The following is a 21,342-nucleotide window of genomic DNA, read 5'->3' on the forward strand; positions in this document are numbered from 1 at the left end:
ACGGGGTTTTACCATGTTGGCCAGGCTGGTTTCGAATTCCTGACCTCAGGTGCTCCACCCACCTCAGCCTCCCAAAGTGGGGAGATTACAGGTGTGAGCCACTGCACCCAGTCTTCAATAAACCTTTTGTGAATAGAATAAATGATTTAAAAAGATGAGTCAAAATGCCCCAGGACTCCTAAAATGGCATTCCTATAAAAGGAATGCAAGCTAAAAGAAAGTTGACGTAACACAAATATTTTCATTTAACGGCCAAGTATCCTGTGAAATAAGCAATTTTATGGCATAGAGTTGTTCCACAGCCTCTGCTGCCAAAGATATCCATGTCCTAATTTCTGGACCCAGTGAATATTTTACCTCACATGGAAAAAAGGAACTCTGCACATGTGATCAAGGTTAAGGATTCTGAGATGGGGAAGAGCAGAATGGATTATCCAGGTGGGCCCAATTTAATCCCATGTGAGTCTTTAAAAGAACCTTTTGTAGCTTAGGTCTGAGTTAGAGAAGGAGATGGAATCATGGAAGGCGAGAGAGATCTAACAAGATGACTTGCTCGGCTGTTGCTGGCTTTGATGATACAGGAAGGAGGCCACAAGCTGAGGAACGTGGGTGGCCTCTAGCGACTGGAAAAGGCAAGGAAACACATTCTCCAGAGCATCAAGAACACAGTCCTGTTGATTTTAAACTAGTGAGACCCATACTGGACTTCTATAGAATTAGAAGATGATAAATTTGCATTTTTAAAGCTGCTAAATCTGTAGTAATGTGTTATAGCAGCAATAGAAAACTAATACAAAGCCCATTTGTAAGCATAATGATTCTTCCTGTCTGCTAGCTAAGCTAAGCTGAAATTGAAGGGAAAACTAAGAAAAATAGATGAGAAGCTAACCTAGAGTTCTGACATCACTGGGATATTGAATTAACCAATTCTAGGACAACCAACCACCAGACTTCTTGTTTTAATCATTCTCTGCAGGCAAATTTCCTCAATGATTCACAAGAAAAGACTGATTTATATACACTAATACAGAATGTAAAATTCTAAGGTTTTTTTCCCAATCACAGATTTGGGGGCTGTAAGTCATATTCTGAGTTGAATAATTTTCACTTCAAGAGTTCTGTCCTCCTTATCTATTACCTGTCAAGCTAGTAGGGAAGTATAAATACTCACTTTCATTTAAGCTAAAAACTAAAGACATTTCTTTATGTATTTCCTTAATAATTTGTCACCAGTTTAGGAAACGAGTATTCAGTTGAACCATGTGAAGGTTTCGATTGTCAAAATGGTATAACGGCATATGGTTCACTCAACTAATTTCTATTAGCTTGCACCACACAAATGGAGGAGAAAAAAAGGAGTAATCTATTCCTGAAAAATTATCACTCTTCCGAACCTTCTGCTAGCAATCTATGAAACTAAAAACACTAAAAGTTATACACCTCCGGCAAACCCTTGGGAGAATTTAGCCATACACTTTATCTGGCCCTCTTATTTGCCTATCAAATAAAGGTTATCTATGCCTTAATTCAACCCAGTTCCATAATTATATTGAGGCATCTCTACCATCCTCACTGATCTCTGAAAATGTAAATAACTGTCAAAAATAATGAATTATTAGCAAAAACAAGTAACATTTTAAAAGAGACTGAATGAGCTTTTCAAGATCAACCCCCAAAGTCACCAGTTCAACGCTCTAAAACTGAAATCACAACAAGAAAAGCAAAGTTTAGAATCTCAGCTTTCAAATCTCATAAAATTACAAGTATTATTAGGCCCCAGTTCCATGAATGAGTCATCAACTGAAAGGAAAAAAGTCATGGAAAAAAAAAATCAGCAAATAAAAACGAGCTTTATATTTATTCCTGATTCAACAAATCCCTGTCTCGAGAAACTTAATGAAATACTTGACATTTAAGACATACATAAAAATGAAACTAGATACACAAAATAATTATTTTCTAAAGTTAATGGTATGAACTAGTGTTACAGTAGTCTCCATAAGTGGCTATTAACATAGGTCAGTTAACATAGCAGTTTCATGATTTAGAAAGTTTCACTTGAAAGCAAGGCTACAGTGAACATAGGCCATTTAACTTGTTACATTGTGGAAGATTCAGAGATGATACACAAAACTTTACAAGTTGAAATGAGTTCTGTATTCTCAACATTTAAGTTCAGCTAACATTTCCTGAGCAACTACAATGAGCTGGGCACTGCAAAAGATGCTTTACAATATGCATTATATAATCCTCACAATAACCTCATGAGAAGGGTATTATGTCCCCCATTTTATAGAGGAAAGAAACTATGCTGTAAAAGCCAGGGTCACACACTTGTAGGGTGGACTCCACAACGTCCCTCACTTCGCGTGTATATTACACAGCATGGTGTTAGTATTTACAGCTCAAATACTTACAGAAGTGAATAGAGGTACGAAATGATGAAAGATGGTCTTAATAAAAAATGGCAAGTTTTTAAAGCCTTTAATATAAATTGTGGAATGAGGGTGAACTGCTGTGGGGCAGCGGTAAGGTGGCAGGAGATGAGAGGAAAATTATTTTAAATCAAAGCAGAGCACTTTAAATAAAACATAATAGGATTTCTTTTAATCAGAGAAGCAGCATGGCATAGCACAAAGAGCAATGGCTTTAGACTTGGATCTGTATTCCATTCAGAGGGGCTGCTTCTTTTAGCTGAAATTCACCAAAGAATGTAACTTTCTTATCTATAAATGTATACAACATCTGCCTTGATTCTTTCACATAAATGTTTCTGGGAGCAAATAAAGTAACATAAGCAAACATTTGACTAGTAAAAAATACATTATTGATATGTTGTTTTATTATTATCTAATTAATGAGTTTCATATTTTGTCCAGATTTGACCTAAGTATACTTTTATTAATAAATGCATTATAGTAGTCTGCTAAAGTGAGATTCAAAAATGGACAGTCTGATGTTGAAAATGCCTTAAAACATTATTCTAAGTTGGATGAAATATTTCATTACATGTATTGGTTCCTTGAATTAAAAAAAAAAAAAAAAGGCAACATAAATTTAAATAGGCAGCAGTTAAGCTGAGGCTCAGGCCCAGGTCTTTGATGTTACTTCACTCTCACCACTGCACAAATGAGAGAGTCTAAATTAATTCTTAACCTTTTTTGCCAAAGACCCCATTGATAGTCAAAGAAGTGGACCCTTTCTCAAAATAGCATTTGTAAATGCATAAACAAAAATACATAGGATTTCAAAGGAAGTAAATTATACTTGAATGCAGCCATCAAAATGCATTAAACACCAGTTTATGAAATAGTAATACACATGTGAGGAAGCAATGTAGATGTGCTGCTCAGATCTCCATTTAGGAAGAACTTTCCATTTAGCCGCAAGGAGTGCATTTAGCTGACAGGCTTCAAGTTGTTAACACCTTTAGAATCCTCCTTAGCTTTTGAGTCCAGGCCATACTCCTCCTGGGCAGCCCCCAGCCAACGGCTGAGCCTGGCACAAGTAGTAAGGACTGCCATTAGTGCCCAACAAGGGACTCCCCTCACAGGCATCATTTGTTCCAGAGCTCTTTCCTGGCTAGACTGGCTGAGAATTTATCAGGTTTACACCATGGTCTAAGGTTTTTCCCGCCCGGTCTTGCATCCTGACCCTTAAAAAAAAACACATTTACACTCCAGCACCTCTGTGACTGCTTCCAGATGGAACCAACCAACAAAATCTGCTTCTTTATTAATGAATTAAATAACAAGATCTAGTTGCTGGTCTAATAACTACCCTAATTTTGAAATACTGATCATTTTAAATATTTCAACTTAACTAAAATAATTCTAATGTATTTTGAAAGTATATATGAATTGTACTCATGGAAACTTAATAGGTACTGCTATGTTTGTTGCCTATAATTGAAGAAAAAGCTAAATTTCAATTAGAGGTTAAGGTACAGAATTTTTTTCTTATCCAAGTTCAGACCCCAGAATTCTATTTGAAGACCCCAAGTTAAGAATCCTGGGATAAAGTGTCTGACTTTGAAACATCCATTCTTTTAAGATACAGAGATGCACTTAGACAAGTGAAAGCTGTGGTAACAAAAGGTCTCTAACCTGGCTTACCTACTCAGATGCCAACGAACACGTGAAAGCTTCTACTAAATGCACAGAATACATTATAAGATCATATGCCCAAATGATTTAACCTTGAGGGACAAGAACAGCTTATCTAAACAAATGAATGCATAATCACCTAAAAATCTAAATTGTGAAATTCAAGATTCTAAAATATACAATAAAGTTATTTTTATACAGATTTTTCTAAGAATATACTATACTGTTTAACATCAAAATGCTACACAGAATTTACTACTTACTATATTATACAATTTATTTGCTATACTATTTATTGAATACCAAATTGCTATATAGCATTTAATCTAGCAAGAAGTCCCCTGTATCTACTTCTGACTCTCCTATCTTGACCCTATTCTCTTCTTGTGTTCCAAGGATGGTGTCAGGTTACCATTCTAACTCTAGGTGATTCCATCTCTTCTAGCCAGGCAAACAGTATATGTAATGGGAGGGGAGGGCAAGGGGGAGAACAGGTTAAGTGAATAGCTAGATTTACAAATTTTTCTTCTTAAATAGAGACAGGGTCTCACTCTATCACCCAATCTCTACTTTTGTAGAGACAGGTCTCAATACATTGCCCAGGCTGGTCATGAACTCCTGGCCTCAAGCAGTCCTCCTGTCTTGGCCTCCCAAAGCACTGAGATTAGAGGCATGAGCCATTGTGCCCAGCCTCAAAATATTATTAATGCCCTAAGATTACAGTAGTGCATTCAGAAGGATAAGCCTCATTTAAATTTCCAGGTGAATAACAACAAGCACTAATTTGAGTGAGAGTCTTGAATGACAGAACATGATGCAGACAAGGCAAAGAACTGCCTAAAATATGGAAGTGCACTTTAAGCAATCGGAGGGCAACTAGAATTGCCCTGGTGAAATGGAGAGTAAGGCAGAAGACAGAGAAAATGGAAGATACATTCTGAGACAAAAGGTGTGAGACAAGAACAATGAAATGTAACAACTTTATAATTTTGTTAAGGGATGATAGCTACAGACACACCACTAAGAACTTACTACCAAGATTAAAATATCAAGGTCAACTTGTAATATGGAAAAGAAACAGTATCCTCCAATCTACCATTAGTCAAGTGACTCCAGTCAAATCCATTACCCTAATATCATTCCTTTCTCCAGTAGAAGTAGGAAAGGAGAAAAAAGAAGGAAAAAGCTATGTGTATGCACATACACACACCAATACACATACACTCTAGTTTCCTCTCTTTCTGTTTGTAACATCTGTACAGTATGCAAGAAACATGTCTATTTATAGGGATTCAAAATAGAGATGTTTTCTGTATACTGTACAGATGTTACAATGCATAAATTTCTACCACACTATACCAAAGATACGCTGTAACTAAGCATTTAACCAAAGCATTTGGTGGACTTGCAAGTCTTCTGTGGCTCCAAGCTAAATAAATCCACTTTCTTTAGCCTCTCTCTTTAGTTCCCATTTCGCTAAAGCTTTCAAAATGAATTTCCATTTCTTCAGCACCCCAACAGAGAATATACTATAACTGGTAACAATAAGATCCTTTAATGGGAAAACAAGATATTCTTGACTCATTTCATAATTTCCTTAAGTCTTTAGTACTTTTGAGATTCAGCCACAGACAAGAACCAAATGATATGTCCCTAGAGAAATATTTCATTCTCTACTGACTTTCTCCCCAATCTTTCCAAATTAGTATTTGTGAAATATTCTGTTCTTTTAAGGAAACTTTACTATGTATAAAACATGTTGCACTTATTTTGGCATCATCTCTTTATTAGCATGCATTCCAAAAAAAGCATATTTCTATGTGTTCACCTTAATGTAGCCTTGTGAGGTAGTTTAAAAATTTTTAGACACATTTGTTTGTACAGAGGAATAAATTATGTTTCAAATACAATGCAACATCTTGAACACAGCCAAGTTGCTGGGATAATCCACGTTTACCACCTACTACCTCAATTCTTTGTCCACTGAACTATGATGTCAGAAATCTAAGCTTGATTTGTTTTTAAGTGGATAATCCATTAACTGTTTCCATATGCCATAACTATTCAGTTGAGAAATAATTTATAAACCAATTTATGGGCTCTATCTGGCAAATATGACATACCTGTTATAAAATATGATTACTTCAGAAAGCTAACAATTGTGGAACCACATTTTCATAATAAATTATTCTAAGTGAATTAGACTATTCATATACTTTCAGAAAACCCTTTAATCCCTATTAAGTTAACAGTTTGTGAATAATGAAAGTAATTAATATTAATTTTACTTGACAAATCCAACACCAATAACCTGTTAGTATACTCTAATCCGTTTTCCAACAGCCTGTAAAAATTAACCAACAGATGCTTCCAATCTGGCAAAAAAAAAATACATAGGTCATTAGCATTATTTTGATGATACCAAATGTTCAATATATGAATATTATGATTAAATTTCAGAGAGATAAACAATCTTCTTTTATAACCTTGTTAAATCTTAACAGAAGCTGAATTTAGTAAAATGTCAGTCTTTTCTAAAGTCAAAATCAGCATTTGTTATTCCACCCCTCGTTATTATGCTTCAACTAAGAACTTGACTGAGTTTCATCAGGAATGTAAAAGCAACATGAGTATGGGAAGCACACCTGCCTTATTCATGCTGGTATCCCCAATGTCAAGCGTGAGGCACAACATGCAATATGCACCCAATAAATAGTTGTTGAGTGGAACAGTGGTAGCCAGTAAGAAAAAGTGGAAGGTATGAAAGAGGAGGTATGAGAAAAAGAAAAAAGATAATCTGGAAAAGTGCCTATATATATTTCAAGAATAATTTAAAATATAGAAAGCTAAGATGTATCCCAAAAACTTACAACACAGAGAATCAAGAAAACTGAAGTGAGCTACTTAACAGCAAAATAAAGTGTAAAGGAAAATGATGTAAGTGAATCAGGAAAAAATTACTGATTTTTCACAGGAAAAGGATTAGAAAGGATTCCTATTCCTCTGCAGATATGGCACAAGGTACTTTCCCACAGAAGCGTTGTTGTAAATGGTCACAAAGATTAGTTTAAAAAGCAGAATAGGTAAGATCTAATTGGAAAAAAAAAAAGTAGGAATGTAATAAAAGGCAACAGGAATTAAGAGGAAAAAGCCAAGTCCTTATCAAGAATATCTTGGTAATATGTAAATGTAGGTAGGGTTGAATAGTATCACAAGAAGTCAGAGTTGTTTTGCCATCAGGAGATCAGGAGAAAAGATCTCAGCTGAGATACAGTAAAGATTAAACAAGATAATATGAAGACAACCCAGCTCAGGCACTGATATATCACGTATGTGCAATACCTGATATAGATATTCACTCCTTTGCCAACTCTAAGTGTATTAGACCTGTAAAACCCAGTAGTCTAAACATTAGAAGTCCTGAAAACCTGAAGTAGTGTCTACCATAAGAAAAAAGCCCCACTTATTTGACAACAAATAAAGGCTACATGAGAGAAAACTTCAAGGATCTCTTTAAATGATTGGATTCAGTTACTTTGTTCTTACTACCTATTTTGAATGCTTGGGAAGCACAAAGGATTGGCATCTAACATTTAAATGCCTGGGATGGAATGTCCATCTTTGTAATCAAAGAAATAGCCTTGGTTCTTAGTCCAAACAGTTACTACTGCAATAAAAAACAGAGATACACCATTTCTCTAAAAAACCCACTATTCTTCAGTAATTATCATCCTTCCCTACCTAGTTGTGATGAAAATCAGCCAGCAGCCAATGCCTCTATCTCCTGCACTGGCTTGCTAAAGGGTGGAAAGACAAACGGATTTTCACCTTGGAGTGAACAATACGTAAGTGACCAGGTTTACTTTTGTTTGGGGGTTTGCTTGTTTTGTTTTGTTTTGTTTTTTTGAGACATAGTCTTACTCTGTTGCCCAGACTGGAGTGCAGTGGCGTGATCCTGGCTCGCTGCAACCTCTGCCTCCCAGGTTCAAGCGATTCTCATGCCTCAGCCTCTGGAGTAGCTGGGACTATAGGTGTGCACCACCATGCCTGGCTTTTTTTTTTTTAGTAGAAATGAGGGTCTCACCATGTTGGCCAGGCTGGTCTCAAACTCCCAGCCTCAAGTGATCCACCCACCTCGACCTCCCAAAATGCTGAGATTACAGGTGGGAGCCATTGCACCTGGCCATAGTTTTGAATTCTTTAGCAATTACAAAATTGATTCAAAGTATGTTGGAGTCAGGGGGATACGTGAATGTAACATTTGGACCCAATGCCTCAGCAGCTGGGCCACGAATAAAGAGACCACATGAAGCAACCTGTCTACTTGACCAGTCTTGTCTAAGCTCTCTGGACATCTTTCTCTTTCCTTCCTTTCTGATCTTTCCTATTAAATGTCTATATAAAATCCTGTTTCTCTGAACGTAGCAATAACTGGCCTTTCCTATAAAATACTCTGAAGTGTTTTACATGTAAATACACATTTTAACTGTCATATATTTTTCTTGATTGCCAGATGACCAGTAATGCCAAAAAGCACTCTTAAGACTTCTCAAATAATGCTTTCTAGGAATTATTCTTTAAAATGAAGTCCCAAAAAAATAGTCACCTTTACAGCTCATGTCTGCTTACCACTGAGAAATGTTAGCAGGGCTGAGAGTCACAACCCTGGGCTTCCCCACCTTTTGTGTTCCCCCTGGAAATGTCATCTACTGTCACAGAAAAAAAAAGAAAGCAGCATTTGAGTTGAGTTGAGACAGAAGGTATCATAGTCTTCTGCCAGCCTCTAAGTCAAGTAAAGAGATTCCAGGCCAAAGGACCAGCAGTACAAAGGCAGAGAGAGATGGAAATACAGAGTATGCAAAAAATGATCACCTTTTCACCTTAATCTTTCTAACTAGTATTAGAATGAGCAAATACATCATTTTTTTTTTCAACCTTGAATCTCAAGGCTAAAGTTAGATGACTTAAGAATTTTTTAAAGGTCCAATTATTTCATTTAGGGCTAACACTACAGCTAAATTAAAGACATGCTAACAAGTTTCCCTTTTGAGCCTCATTAATTAAGAAAGTAATCAGAGTAAGGAGAAAAAAACAGAGAGTAGCTATATGGCAGAATTACTTAAATAGTTTTTAGGTACCACCATTTGTACCTACTAGGAAAGCAAAAGGAAAACTAATCAATTCCAGATTATGAAATCTGAAATTCTGAAGTGTTTTACATGTAAATACAAATTTTAACTGCCATATATTTTCCTTGATTGCTAGAAGAGTACACTAATCTTATTCGAAGAAAATTTTGATCCTCCATAATCAAAAGGTAAAATTAAAATCTTATTCACAAGTTTACTAGGGTGAGCTTGCTGAGAAAATTCTCCCTGTGTTCTAAGACCAAAAATACACCATTTTTAATATTTTAGTCAAGATAAATGGTACTCAAAAATATCTGTTCACTGTTTTTGATTTATCAAATTCTAGAAAACTACCTTAATTTACAATTACCTTTTAGAGAGAGTTTCTAATTTACATTAATAATTTCTTAATTTTCAATTACCTTTTAGAAAGAGATTCTAATCTTTCAGAAACTCATTCAAAGGAATACTAATACATTTTTAAAATATCTGCCAACATTCTTTGGCTGCTGTGTTCAAGTTAAACAGATACATAAAGCATCTAGCATGGTGCCTGGCTAACAGTCAACATTTAGGAAGTCAACTCAACCCTCTACACAAAGGTCTCTGACCTGTATCCATCCAGTACAATCTCTCCCTGCCACCTCTTCCTTTGTTCTATGAGCCCAGGGATATAGGTGGCATAAGTCTATAGTGAAAAGTTTCTTTTTGAAAATCTAAGTGTTTGGCACTACAGACCTAAAATGTAAGTTTTATATGATACTTAAAAATTCTGTGTGGATATCAGTCTTGAAATATAAGTAGCAGGCCCACGAAATTGGATGAAATAAGTTCAATTTTCAGACTTATGTAATACCTAAACAATTTTTTAAAAATCACACTGCACAAGTAAAACCTATCACAAAACATTTTGGAAAATGAATGCCATTGCTTTTAATGAAAAGATCATATAACCTACTCAGATACTTCTCTTCCAAGCTAACTTTGAAGACACTATAAATTTGATATTTCTATCCCATGTGACTCATAGCAATTAAATTATGTGATAGTCACTGTAATTTTTTTTGGATTATACTTTAAGTTCTGGGATACATGCGCAAAACATGCAGGTTTGTTACATAGGTATACACGTGCCATGGTGGTTTGCTGCACCCATCAACCTGTCAACTACATTGGGTATTTCTCCTAATGCTATCCCTCTCCTAGCTCCCCTAGCCACTGTAATATTAAAGGGTAGTAAAATTCTAACTAAAAGAAAGCACACGTTTTGTTTTTCTATTTTTCAAACTAAAGGACATTCTCATGCCAAAACTGCCTCTGAAAATATCCTCTTTTACAAAAGTCTAATTTATCCCAATGGAATATCTTCAAAAATAATATTATATAGAAAATTTAATAATCAAAATTTTATATTAACCTTTTGCATTTTTAAAACAGAATTTACTTTTTAAGCACTTTATTTCATGATATCATTTATTTGCCCATTAGGAATGTAAAAATATCATGTACAGGATTCATAAAATAATGTTTTCTGAAAATTGGTATATAAAAAGTATCATGTTAAAATTCTAAAATTAAATTAATAAATAATCAAGATGTTAAACTTACCTTTTTGTTGGCAACAAAATGTATTCTCAAGTTTACAAAGCAAATCCACGTTTTCATACTTATTTTCATTTACTTTTATCCAGAAACAGTTTTCAGTCATTTCATGAGGTCTGATCTACAATCAGAGAGAAGACTGATTCATAAATAGGTGAGTGTTTCACCTGTGTCCCAGGTCAAGCACTATGCATACACTGAGTATCATAGCTGTCAGCAGATATTTATAAAGTCGTATCTGCAAGATTTTTCCCCAAAGTATGTTCAATAAGATACAAGTTCTGCAGGATGTTAAGGTCTTATTAGGAAGAAAAGGCTTCCATGATCCAATAGTTGAGGATTTGAAACACGATTTAATTAGCTTCTTCTCAATTGCCTTTCTCATAGACTCTAATAATCTTCACCTGCACTATACATTTTGATGGGCAGGATATATTATACAGCATTTTCCATGTTTCTGTTACCATGAAACCATTTTTCTGCAGGATTCTGAATTCTTAAGATCTGACTAGATATTAGCTTCTGACAACTAGCTAACACTTTCCCAACAACTATCAATAGAGAAAATTTCCTAAGAACACCATCATTTTTTTTTTTGAGAAACACTTCATAAACATAGGATTCACTGCAATAATGTTTAATTATCAATTTAATTACAAATTGCATTCCACTGGAACAACATCAACTCTCACTGTATTTATAATGCAGGAAGTTTTGGTCAATATGAAAGGGCTTTGTCTCAATATTTAAAAAAAAAAAAGCTATTTTATTGTCACTTTGATTAGTGACATTAGAAATTATGTATATATAAATTAAATTATGTATGTACAAATTAAATCCCATTAGAAATTATGTATATATAAATCCAAAATTAGATTTAGATCTAAGTAAAAGTATTTTCCTCCATTAATTTGTTTTTACCTTTAACCAATTCAATCTTCTCATGCTGATTTCAGGTTTAAATTCTTTCTTTGGTTTCAACCCAAATGGCAGGGTTGGTAGAGGAGGAGAATTTTGTCCTCCAAGGAATCCCAGGGGAGGTGGTGGAGGCACAAGACCACCGAATGGCATCCGCATTCCTGGAAGTGGAGGAGGTGGTGGGGGAGGGGGTGGAGGCGGCACCCCTCCACCAGAAGGCAGTGGAGGTGGAGGAGGAAGTGCTGAGTGGCCAGTTTCACCTTCTTTAGAGGGAGGCAAGGGAATATTACAATCAGCTGGCAAGGCACCAAACTGGAGAAAAAAACAATAAGAGACATAACTAAGAACATATGTACAAAACATGTAAATATGCACTTTACTCAAAAATAAGGTATTCATTTAAACCAAAAATAATTACATATCAGTAATTTCATAAGGTTTAACCGAAAATCAAAATTCCAACAATTTTTCTTCTAATTTAAGAATATAATTATAGTTTTTTTTTCTCATAAAAACATAATTGCCAGAAGTATAATTCCCTGTTTTGAGGCAGTTATGACCATCTAGGTAGAAATGTCCAGGAGAGAAATGGGTATTTGGATCTAGAAGATTTGAAAATCAGTAGTCTCTGGAGAACAGTTGAAGCCAGGGAAGCAGAGAAGTTCACTCATAGTATGGAGAGAATATGTAGCATGACAAAGGGTCTATGCACAGGGTTCTATGGAATGCAAGAATTTAAGTGATAAGTAAGAAATAAGATTTCAACAAAAGGACTTCAATGGTATTGCCACATCATGCCTTTGCTCAGATCTTCTCAACGGTGTCCTAATGCACTTGAGAAAACAACAACAACAAACTAAAATTCTTCGTAGGACCTATATAAGTATGTCATGATCTGGTCTCTGCTATCTGGACTTGTAGGTGACTTTCTTCTAATTCTGTGTATGTGCCAACCTCCTGCTAATTTCAGGGCCCTTGTACATGCTGGTCCCTCTGCCTGGGGCATTCTCTTCACCTGACCATCTCCTACTAGCCTCTTCAGTCTGAGCTAACAGGTCCCTTCCTTGGGAAAAGCCTTATCTGACCACTCATTTTACACTCACAGCACCTTGTACTTTTCAATAGCTCTTATCAAAAGTGAGAATTTATTTAAGGAATCATTAGCATTTATCTCTTTGACAGATTATAAGCTTGATGAGGTAAGTGACTATCTTTATTATTTACTGCTCTTTCCCCAGCACCTAAAGCAGTGACTGGTGCATGACAGCTATGGAAGAAATGCGTAGGATAAATGAATGAAAGACAAGAAGAGAAAAAGCCAACTGGGCACAGGGTCAAAAACCATCAATGAAGAGAGCACCACCTAAAAGACTGCTTTGCAGAATCAAATGCCACAGAGAAGCAAGGTAAAATCAGGGGTTGAAAAAGAACCGCCTGTATCCACTGGTCACTTTTGTCCTCATGTTTCCATGTCATAGTAAGAATTTAACAGATGCATTTCAATGGATACAAAGAAGACATTCTGGGTTAATAAATAACTTTTGTAATATGATTAGCTTCTTGAAATTACAAACTTCTAACTACCTTTCACATGGTGGGCATTTAATAAATGTTACATAATTTTGAATTTTCATGGCACAGTTATGAAAAATAGACCATGTATAAAAGCTTGAAATCAATGACGTCTGAAATCATGACAAAGAAAACAGTGTTATAAAAAAGTTGAGGCCACAAATCAAAAGCATGCCTTATCAAAACCATTAAGTATAAAGAAGAACCAGTTCAGTGTTACTCTGGGTTGCTGTGATCAAAGATGATACTACCCTTTGAATGTATTTGATAATTAACTATCAATGTCTTAAAGATATGGCTGAATTTCTGCTCTAGAATTGTTCATTTGATAAAGTGTGAAGACTGACTTGAAGATATGGTTTGGGAGGCCAGACACTGTGACTATCTTGCTCATCACTATGTCTCTCCAGCACCTAAACTACCTGATTGTGAAGAGACTACAGGAGCAAAGGAATTAAATCACAGATAACAGAACATATTTTATTCACACTCTTCATAGTCAGCAAAGCTTTGAACAAAAAGAAGGATCTTAAGACAAATGCCCACATTTCATAAGTAATAAGCCAGAATCTAAAGAAAGAATTTGTCAGTTGTTCAAACATGAATATGGTGGCCAATATTAACTATCTAATTCTAGCTTTTCTTCTCATAGCCATAAACATGGGTCATCACTGTATACAATTTAAAACAATTTAGGAGATTCCTTGATTTAATTTCACTTTCAAAACATACACTTATTCCCATTTTATGTAAAAGCACTATGCAGCAATAACTTATCCAAAAATGGTGGAAACATTTTTTATAAACTGGAATTTTCCGGAGAAGATTTACAAATAAACCTTCAACTGAACATAATTAAAAAGAAAAGAAAGTTCTTAAATTTACATTACCCCAGACCAAGAAAAACTTGTTATAAATATTTCAGCCACTGTCTGTAACTCAGTCTGAAGTACAGACACAATCAAATGTTTCTTTCAATATGAGAGACAAGGAACCATATGGGAAAGATTTAAAAAAATTCAATAAAATGTGATACTTCCCTCTTGCAGCACTAAAGAAAGAAGATGAATGAGAATAATTTTCTTGTAGATAGGAGATTTTAATTTTTTTCTAAAATTGAATACTAACAGATAGCTATCTCCAGACAGCCTCAGCAACAAAACTATCCACTAAGCATTTAAAAGAAAACAAAATTGCCAATAAGACAGGATATAGTATACCTGAGACTATTTCAACATAATCGTAAATTAAGATGAAAGGAAAATAGGAAAACTATACTTATTGCTCATCATCCTGTACGTAAATCTACATGAAGAAATTTAGCTATGAATATTCTACCTCCTTACTTACATCCACATAAAGCATGCAGATGATGTATTTCTTGCTATCTAAATGTTTTATGTGTAGAGGGTGCATAGGAGCTATCTGCTTCGTAATCCAGATTTACTCTCCTTTTTGTCATGTTTTAAATCTGTTTACTTTGGAAATTGAAAAATTATCAGAAAATGTTCTCATTCAGCTAGAGGTTATCTTTTACTGCAAGGGACCTCTAGGCTGAAGGTTTTGAAAAATAAATACCTTGAGCAATAATTTCCTGTAGTGGGATAAAGATCAGTGATGAATAACAAATCTGAGAGTGAAAGATTTTCTTACTCTTTATGCTTAATTACTTAGGAAACATGTGACATTAGGAACAAAACCCTAACAAAACATAAGAAAGCAGATTAATTAGTAAAAGCTTAGATATAAATACATACAGAAAAAAATGACAAAAAATAGCAAAACACAGTACAAATAATGCTATAAAAATATACAAGCAAAATTAAAGTTTAAACATTTTGATACTATGAAGATATAACATAACCTTTGCTCCCTCACTGTGTTTTTAATACCCAAGTTCACTCAGAGTGGAATTTTACCTGAGACTTAAAAGCTTGTAGCTCTGCTTGAAGCTCATTAATCTTTGCCTCTTTTTTCTGCAATTCAACCTGAGTTTCTTGGTGGTCGGTAAACTCTTTTTCAAACTGAAACAAATTAAAAATAATAACAAAAACAGAAAGATGAAAATGAAAAGCACTATTCTTCTTATAGAAATATGACTCGAATGATCTACCAGTAGAACACAAATTCCTGAATTGGTTTTTTGAAAGGAGTGGTAGAGTTTTGAAAAGTCACTTACAGTCTTTCTCTAGGCCCCTCCAGGTCCCAACCAAAATCATTCATTCACAACGGGGCAGAAAAAAGCCACAGACAAGTCTGTGACCTTCTCTCTGCAGAGCAAACTGGCCACAGTTATCTGAAACCTTGGCATTTTTCTTCAAAGTCTCTAAATATTATTGTGACTTTGTGTAAAATAATGGAGAGCAAAGCATTGTACGAATTCCTTGCACCCTCCACCTGCAAAAACTTATTCTTGAAACTTATCTTAAGTATATCAACATGATTTAGGGGATTCCATTTTAATATTTTTTATTACTACATAACTCCATTCTATTCAGTTTCTAACTTTTTTTCTTATAACAACATAACATCTCCTAATATCTTTGGGAAAGTAATGATAAATTAATTTTTCAAAGTCCCTAGTGAAATATCTTCTGGAAAAAAAAGCAAACAATAAAATTTGGTGAATCCAGTGAGTTTTCTATAATAATTTATATATCCACTCATCACCAGTTCTCATCTTGCATTCAAATAGATTCAACTTTGCCATTATTATGACTAAAAACCTCCTTTTTGTCTCACAATCAAACACAAGCATTTGACTTTCTTAAGAAAAATGAAAAAAAATCAATCAAAAAAATGCAACTATCTCACAAATGTGGCCTCTACATTTTAAATACACTCAAACCTCAATTAGGAAAATAACAACAATGTAGAACTCCACCATTTACAAAGGGCTTTTATTTTTACTTAGTTTATAAAGGGAATCTTATTTTGTCCTTAATAACACAAAGAGGCAGTTGCTAGTCCCTCATAGCTAGTAAAAGATGTGAGATTAAAAAGCCAGATTTCCCGCCTTTAGAGTCTAAGTTCAAATGAAACTATGCCACCTCCCTGCAATTAATGTTTAGATAATGCTTTACAGTTTTACTTAACAGACTATTTTTTGGAGCAGTTTTAGGTTCACGGCAAAACTGAGCAGAAAACAGATTTTCCACATACTCACTAACCCTACACATGAATTATCTCTTCCCATACTTTATAGCTTTTAAAGCATAAAAAGAAGCATTCTTAAATTTCATTACAAAAACTCTGTGAAATAAGAAATATTGCTTTAACTCCCATTTTACAGGAAAGGAAGGTAAATTTCAGACTACTAACTCTCTCAGTCTCAACCCTGTGTTCCTTTATTAAGATAACAAAAACTAACAGGTAAAAACTGTCCAAATGTCCTTCAGTTGACCTAAGCCACAGCAACATTACCATTCCCCACTACTACTATAGCTCCTACAAACCCCTCTTACCGTTAAATAATTAAAAAGATTCTAAGCCTAAATCTAATCAAATTACTAATCTACAAAACAACCCATGCATGAGTCTCAGAGGTCCGCCCACCTTCTCCTGTCACCCAGTGCTTCCCCCCTAAGGACTTGCTAAATCAATTGCCTTCACACCTCCCTTGCGTAGTTAACCTCTCTGTACTTTCATCCCTCATTTTACTCCTTATAACCCCTCTTACCATAATCCCTCTTTAGCTTAAGTCAACTTTTTCAAAGGGTATTCTTAAACCACACTCACTTTTCTGACCTGTTGAACTCCATTCATGTCATTATCTATCACAACTTAGCTATAATTCATTCTAAAAACCCTGACTTACCAAATTCCAATTCCAGAAGTCCAAATTCTCTGGACTGCCCTCAGCCTCATCTTAGGTGATCTCTCTAGGGCCATGCTGTTTCAATATCATAGCCACTGACCATAAATGATTATTTAAATGTAAACTTAAATTATCTAAAATAAATAAAGTTTAAAAGTTCAGTTCCTCGGTCACACCAGCCATTTTAAAAAGTACACTATAGGCACATATGGCTGATGACTACCATGTAGAACAATACAGATTATAAAACATTTCCACCATACAATATTAGACAGGCCAGTTCTATTGCATAAACACCTACAAATAGGCCTCCATATTCAACCTCTTTTCCTGTATATTCCATTACAACACACACTTTTGGTTCTCCTGCTACTCCTTGAGTGCTCCCACCAATTCCTGTTATGGGTTTCTACAAAATCCAACCCACTAATGTTGGCACTCTATAGGACTCTTTCCTCACCCCTCTCCTGCTTGTCTCATCTTCCACAGCCATGTTTAAATCACCATGCATACACTGATGGCTTACAAATCCCTATCAACATCTCAGCTTCTCATCTGAATTCCAGACTACAAATCAGTCCATGAATATATTTCCAACCACTTAATGAAAACTTTTCAAGACAGATGAAAAAACATATTTTCAAAACCAAACATGTTTCCCCCTACAAGATTTGTTTTTTGAATGTTGCTATTCTTTGTAAAGGGCAGCTCAAATAACATGACTCCTTTGTTCTTAAACTATCAGTGACTTCATTATAATCATTACTATCTAAGGACCCTCTAGGATCTGGCCCTAATCTACCTATTTCCCATTATGCAGTAAATATTTAACAACACACCCGAGATATGCCCCCTCAGAGTGGTAGGTTCTGGAGACACAGTTAAACAGAACATGGTCAGTGTACTTTCAGTCAACACAGTGGCTGGTGGAGAAGTAACAGCAAACTAACAACCCTAAATCCATTAAAAATACCAGCAATAAAGAGAGAGACAGAGAGAGATTGAAAGCTGGGGAATGATTCCTGGAGGAATGATGCTTGACCTCGAAGTCTGAAAAACTTACTAGTATTTCAGTGCATGGATGAATGACAAGCAATACTTTGTAAGGGGCACAAAAAGAGGTATGAGAACAAACTGAAGGGGATAAAGCCAGAGATGAACACAGAAATAAAACTGTTGAAAGGAATTTTGCAATAAACCAAAGAGTTAATCCTCTTTTCCTAAAAAGCCTGGAACGTTATTAGGGTATACATAATAAGTAAATAACATAATCAAATTTTTACTTTCAAAAACTCAACCAGTAGCAGGTGTGAAAGATGGGCTGAAAAAGACATACTAGAGGCATGGAAATTGGTTTGGAGGCTATTGTAGTTATCCAAGCGAGAACCGAAGACCTTCCTGAATTGAGGTGGAGGAGAGGGTAATGACAAAGAAATGAAAAAAGACTGCAGAATCCAAAAATGTTAGTATCTGACTGAATGAAGGAAATGAGCGAGAGAAGTGTATCTAAGATGACTACAGGATTTTGTTGTTTTGCAAGCTGGAAAAAAAGTGTTGTTATTTGGGGAAAATAAATAAGGTTATAAAATGCAAGGGGAAAAGATATTTTTAGGGAGAAGAAAGATAAATTTGGTTTGGATATGCTCAGCTTGAGATATGTATAGGAAATTCAAAAGAAATTTAGATATGAATCCTTCCTGGCTATCTCGCGTTGTTCTTCATACTGATTCCTCAAGGCTCAGATTAGACATCACTTCCTTGGAGAAGGCTTCCCTGGCCACCCATGACTAGGTGAGGGACCTTTCCTCTAGGCTTACATACCACATAGGGTTTGTCTACCATACCAATTGCACACTGTAATATAAAATTGTCAAAATAACACTCACCGACCTGAAAGCTCATAAATGTGAGAAACTTTTCTATTTTATTCATCACCTTTCCAGTGTCTTACATCTATAATTAAAGTCAAATAAATATTTGTTGAATGAAGTGATGAGCCAACCTCGTCAAATCTTCCTTTATATGTTGAATTACTATGTCAACATAGTCACTCTCCCAGCATCAAAAATCTTTGAGGTCATTTTCTCTTTTTGACAACTAAGACAAAGTTCACTGCTACACAGCGAGAAAAAAAATTGCGTTCTTATGACAGTAAGAATGAAAAAGCCTTTCTACAATATCAACATGTGTACTTCCTATTTCATAAACCCTAGACTAAAATTCGTAAGGAAAAAGAATTATTTCAGGACTTAAGATAAAAATTATAAAAACAACCACAGGCATAGTGAGTACACTCTAAGAACATTTATTAAATTAACTTGCTCATACTGAAAGTAACTGTATTACTTATGAAAAAAGAAGTTTCCACATCCTCCCCTATAAAAAGATGGCTGAAATATAAACTTTGCTTTAGCATTTTTGTAACATCTATAGTCAAATCACTGTAGCCTTGGGGATAAAATGAATCTCCATTAAAAGCACACCTTATAAAAACTGATATGATAGCCTTCTCCAAAAAGAGTTACTAGAGCAATATTACACTTACAAAATTACACGCAAAAAAATGTTGAAAGACACAGTTAAGGTTGAGGCTCTGCTTAATTTCATTCTCTAGGGTGAATGTATTAGTGCATCTGCACAAAAAGGTTGATAATTCAATATTCTCCATATACTTTCTGACATTTCTGGTCTTCATTTTTCAAATTTATGCACCAAAATAAAGAATGTGTCTAGCAGCCATGATAGCTTCCTGCCTAAAGCAAAGTATTTACATGTGTCCTTATAAAGCTATCAGAACAAAGTTTTTGCCGACATATACAAAATGATATGGCAATAGAAATATTTTATGGAGCAAATAGTATTTTCTGACTATACCTAAGACATATAATTTCTGACAACTAACCTTGAACAAGGTCTTTCTTCTATTTATATATTTAAAACCTACAATTTTTTTAAAAATCTGTTGAGAAACTTTAACTCCATTCACGTTTAACTCCATTCATATATACTATATACCTAAAAATGATAACAAAATCAAATTTATACTATCTGGGGTGTATCCAAATCAAGTACTTAAAAGTCTACTACTACTTTCCTATAAAGAGTTAAAGTGCTTATCCAGCTTAGAACACAACGTTGGCTGGGTGAAGGGTCACCCCACAACATGAACATCTATCCACTGTAACACTATGAGACTAAATTTAAATGATCCATTAATTTGTTTCCCCCACTAAACTAAGTCACTTCAGAGCAACAACAATATCATATTCATAACTGTAATCCTAACCTGCAGCCGAAGGCCTGGGAAATAACAACCTCTCATTTAGCGTTTGGTGAAGTCAGAACCTTAAGGCCCCTTAGGACATTTATAATGTTTTTCATAAGTTACTCTTAACTTACGAAAGAGTCCCTATAATTTGTAAGTTATGTTTTATCTTCAAAGTTACAGAAATGTGCAACTGCCTCAAGATACATTTAGTATCTGCTACATCAAAAACCTATACTCCTTGGCATGATGCCTAACACACAGGAAATATTCACTTAGTAAATGTTCGCTGTGGGTTCATCATGCTGGCAATAGTAGTAAGAATTATCATCACTCCTTCAATGTGAAAAACCACCTGAATAATTCATATCAGATTGACTATTTAAAATGCAAAGAATTGGAACAACAAATTAAAAGTCTAATAGGTACTTGCTAAGCCAGAGATAAAAGGACAAAACAGTACCTTAAATTTATGCCTACTGTTCCATTATTGGAACGTTGAGCACGTGGAAGTTATTTATATCGTACTGCTCAAGGTCATTGCCAACGTCGGATTTTTTCAAAACTCAAAAAAAATTGCAATCTCAGGCATAAATGGGTTAAAGAAAAGTAAGGAATTGGCAGGATGGTTAGAAATACTACTGAGTTGAAGGCCGGGTGCGGTGGCTCACGCCTGTAATCCCAGCACTTTGGGAGGCCGAGGCGGGTGGATCACGAGGTCAGGAGATCGAGACTATCCTGGCTAACACAGTGAAACCCCGTCTCTACCAAAAGTACAAAAAATTAGCCGGGCGAGGTGGCGGGCGCCTGTAGTCCCAGCTACGCGGGAGGCTGAGGCAGGAGAATGGCGTGAACCCCGGGGGGGCGGAGCCTGCAGTGAGCCGAGATTGCGCCACTGCACTCCAGCCTGGGTGAAAGAGCAAGACTTCTCAA

General features: G+C 35.3%; 1 protein-coding gene across 5 annotated transcripts in view; it reads right to left on the bottom strand.

Annotated features, from left to right (window-relative positions):
- Positions 1-21,342, bottom strand: part of DIAPH3 (diaphanous related formin 3) — a 496,362-nt gene that overhangs the window by 290,923 nt on the left and 184,097 nt on the right. For all 5 annotated transcript variants that reach the window (XM_030813469.1, XM_012506844.2, XM_030813468.1 and 2 more), the window contains 3 exons: positions 15,247-15,351; positions 11,759-12,067; positions 10,844-10,958 (listed from right to left, as the gene is read on the bottom strand). In XM_030813469.1, the coding sequence (XP_030669329.1) occupies positions 10,844-10,958; positions 11,759-12,067; positions 15,247-15,351 (529 nt within the window). The remainder of the gene's footprint in view (positions 1-10,843; positions 10,959-11,758; positions 12,068-15,246; positions 15,352-21,342) is intronic.

The sequence above is a fragment of the Nomascus leucogenys genome, chromosome 5 (genome assembly GCF_006542625.1).
Source record: "Nomascus leucogenys isolate Asia chromosome 5, Asia_NLE_v1, whole genome shotgun sequence".
NCBI lineage: Eukaryota > Metazoa > Chordata > Mammalia > Primates > Hylobatidae > Nomascus > Nomascus leucogenys.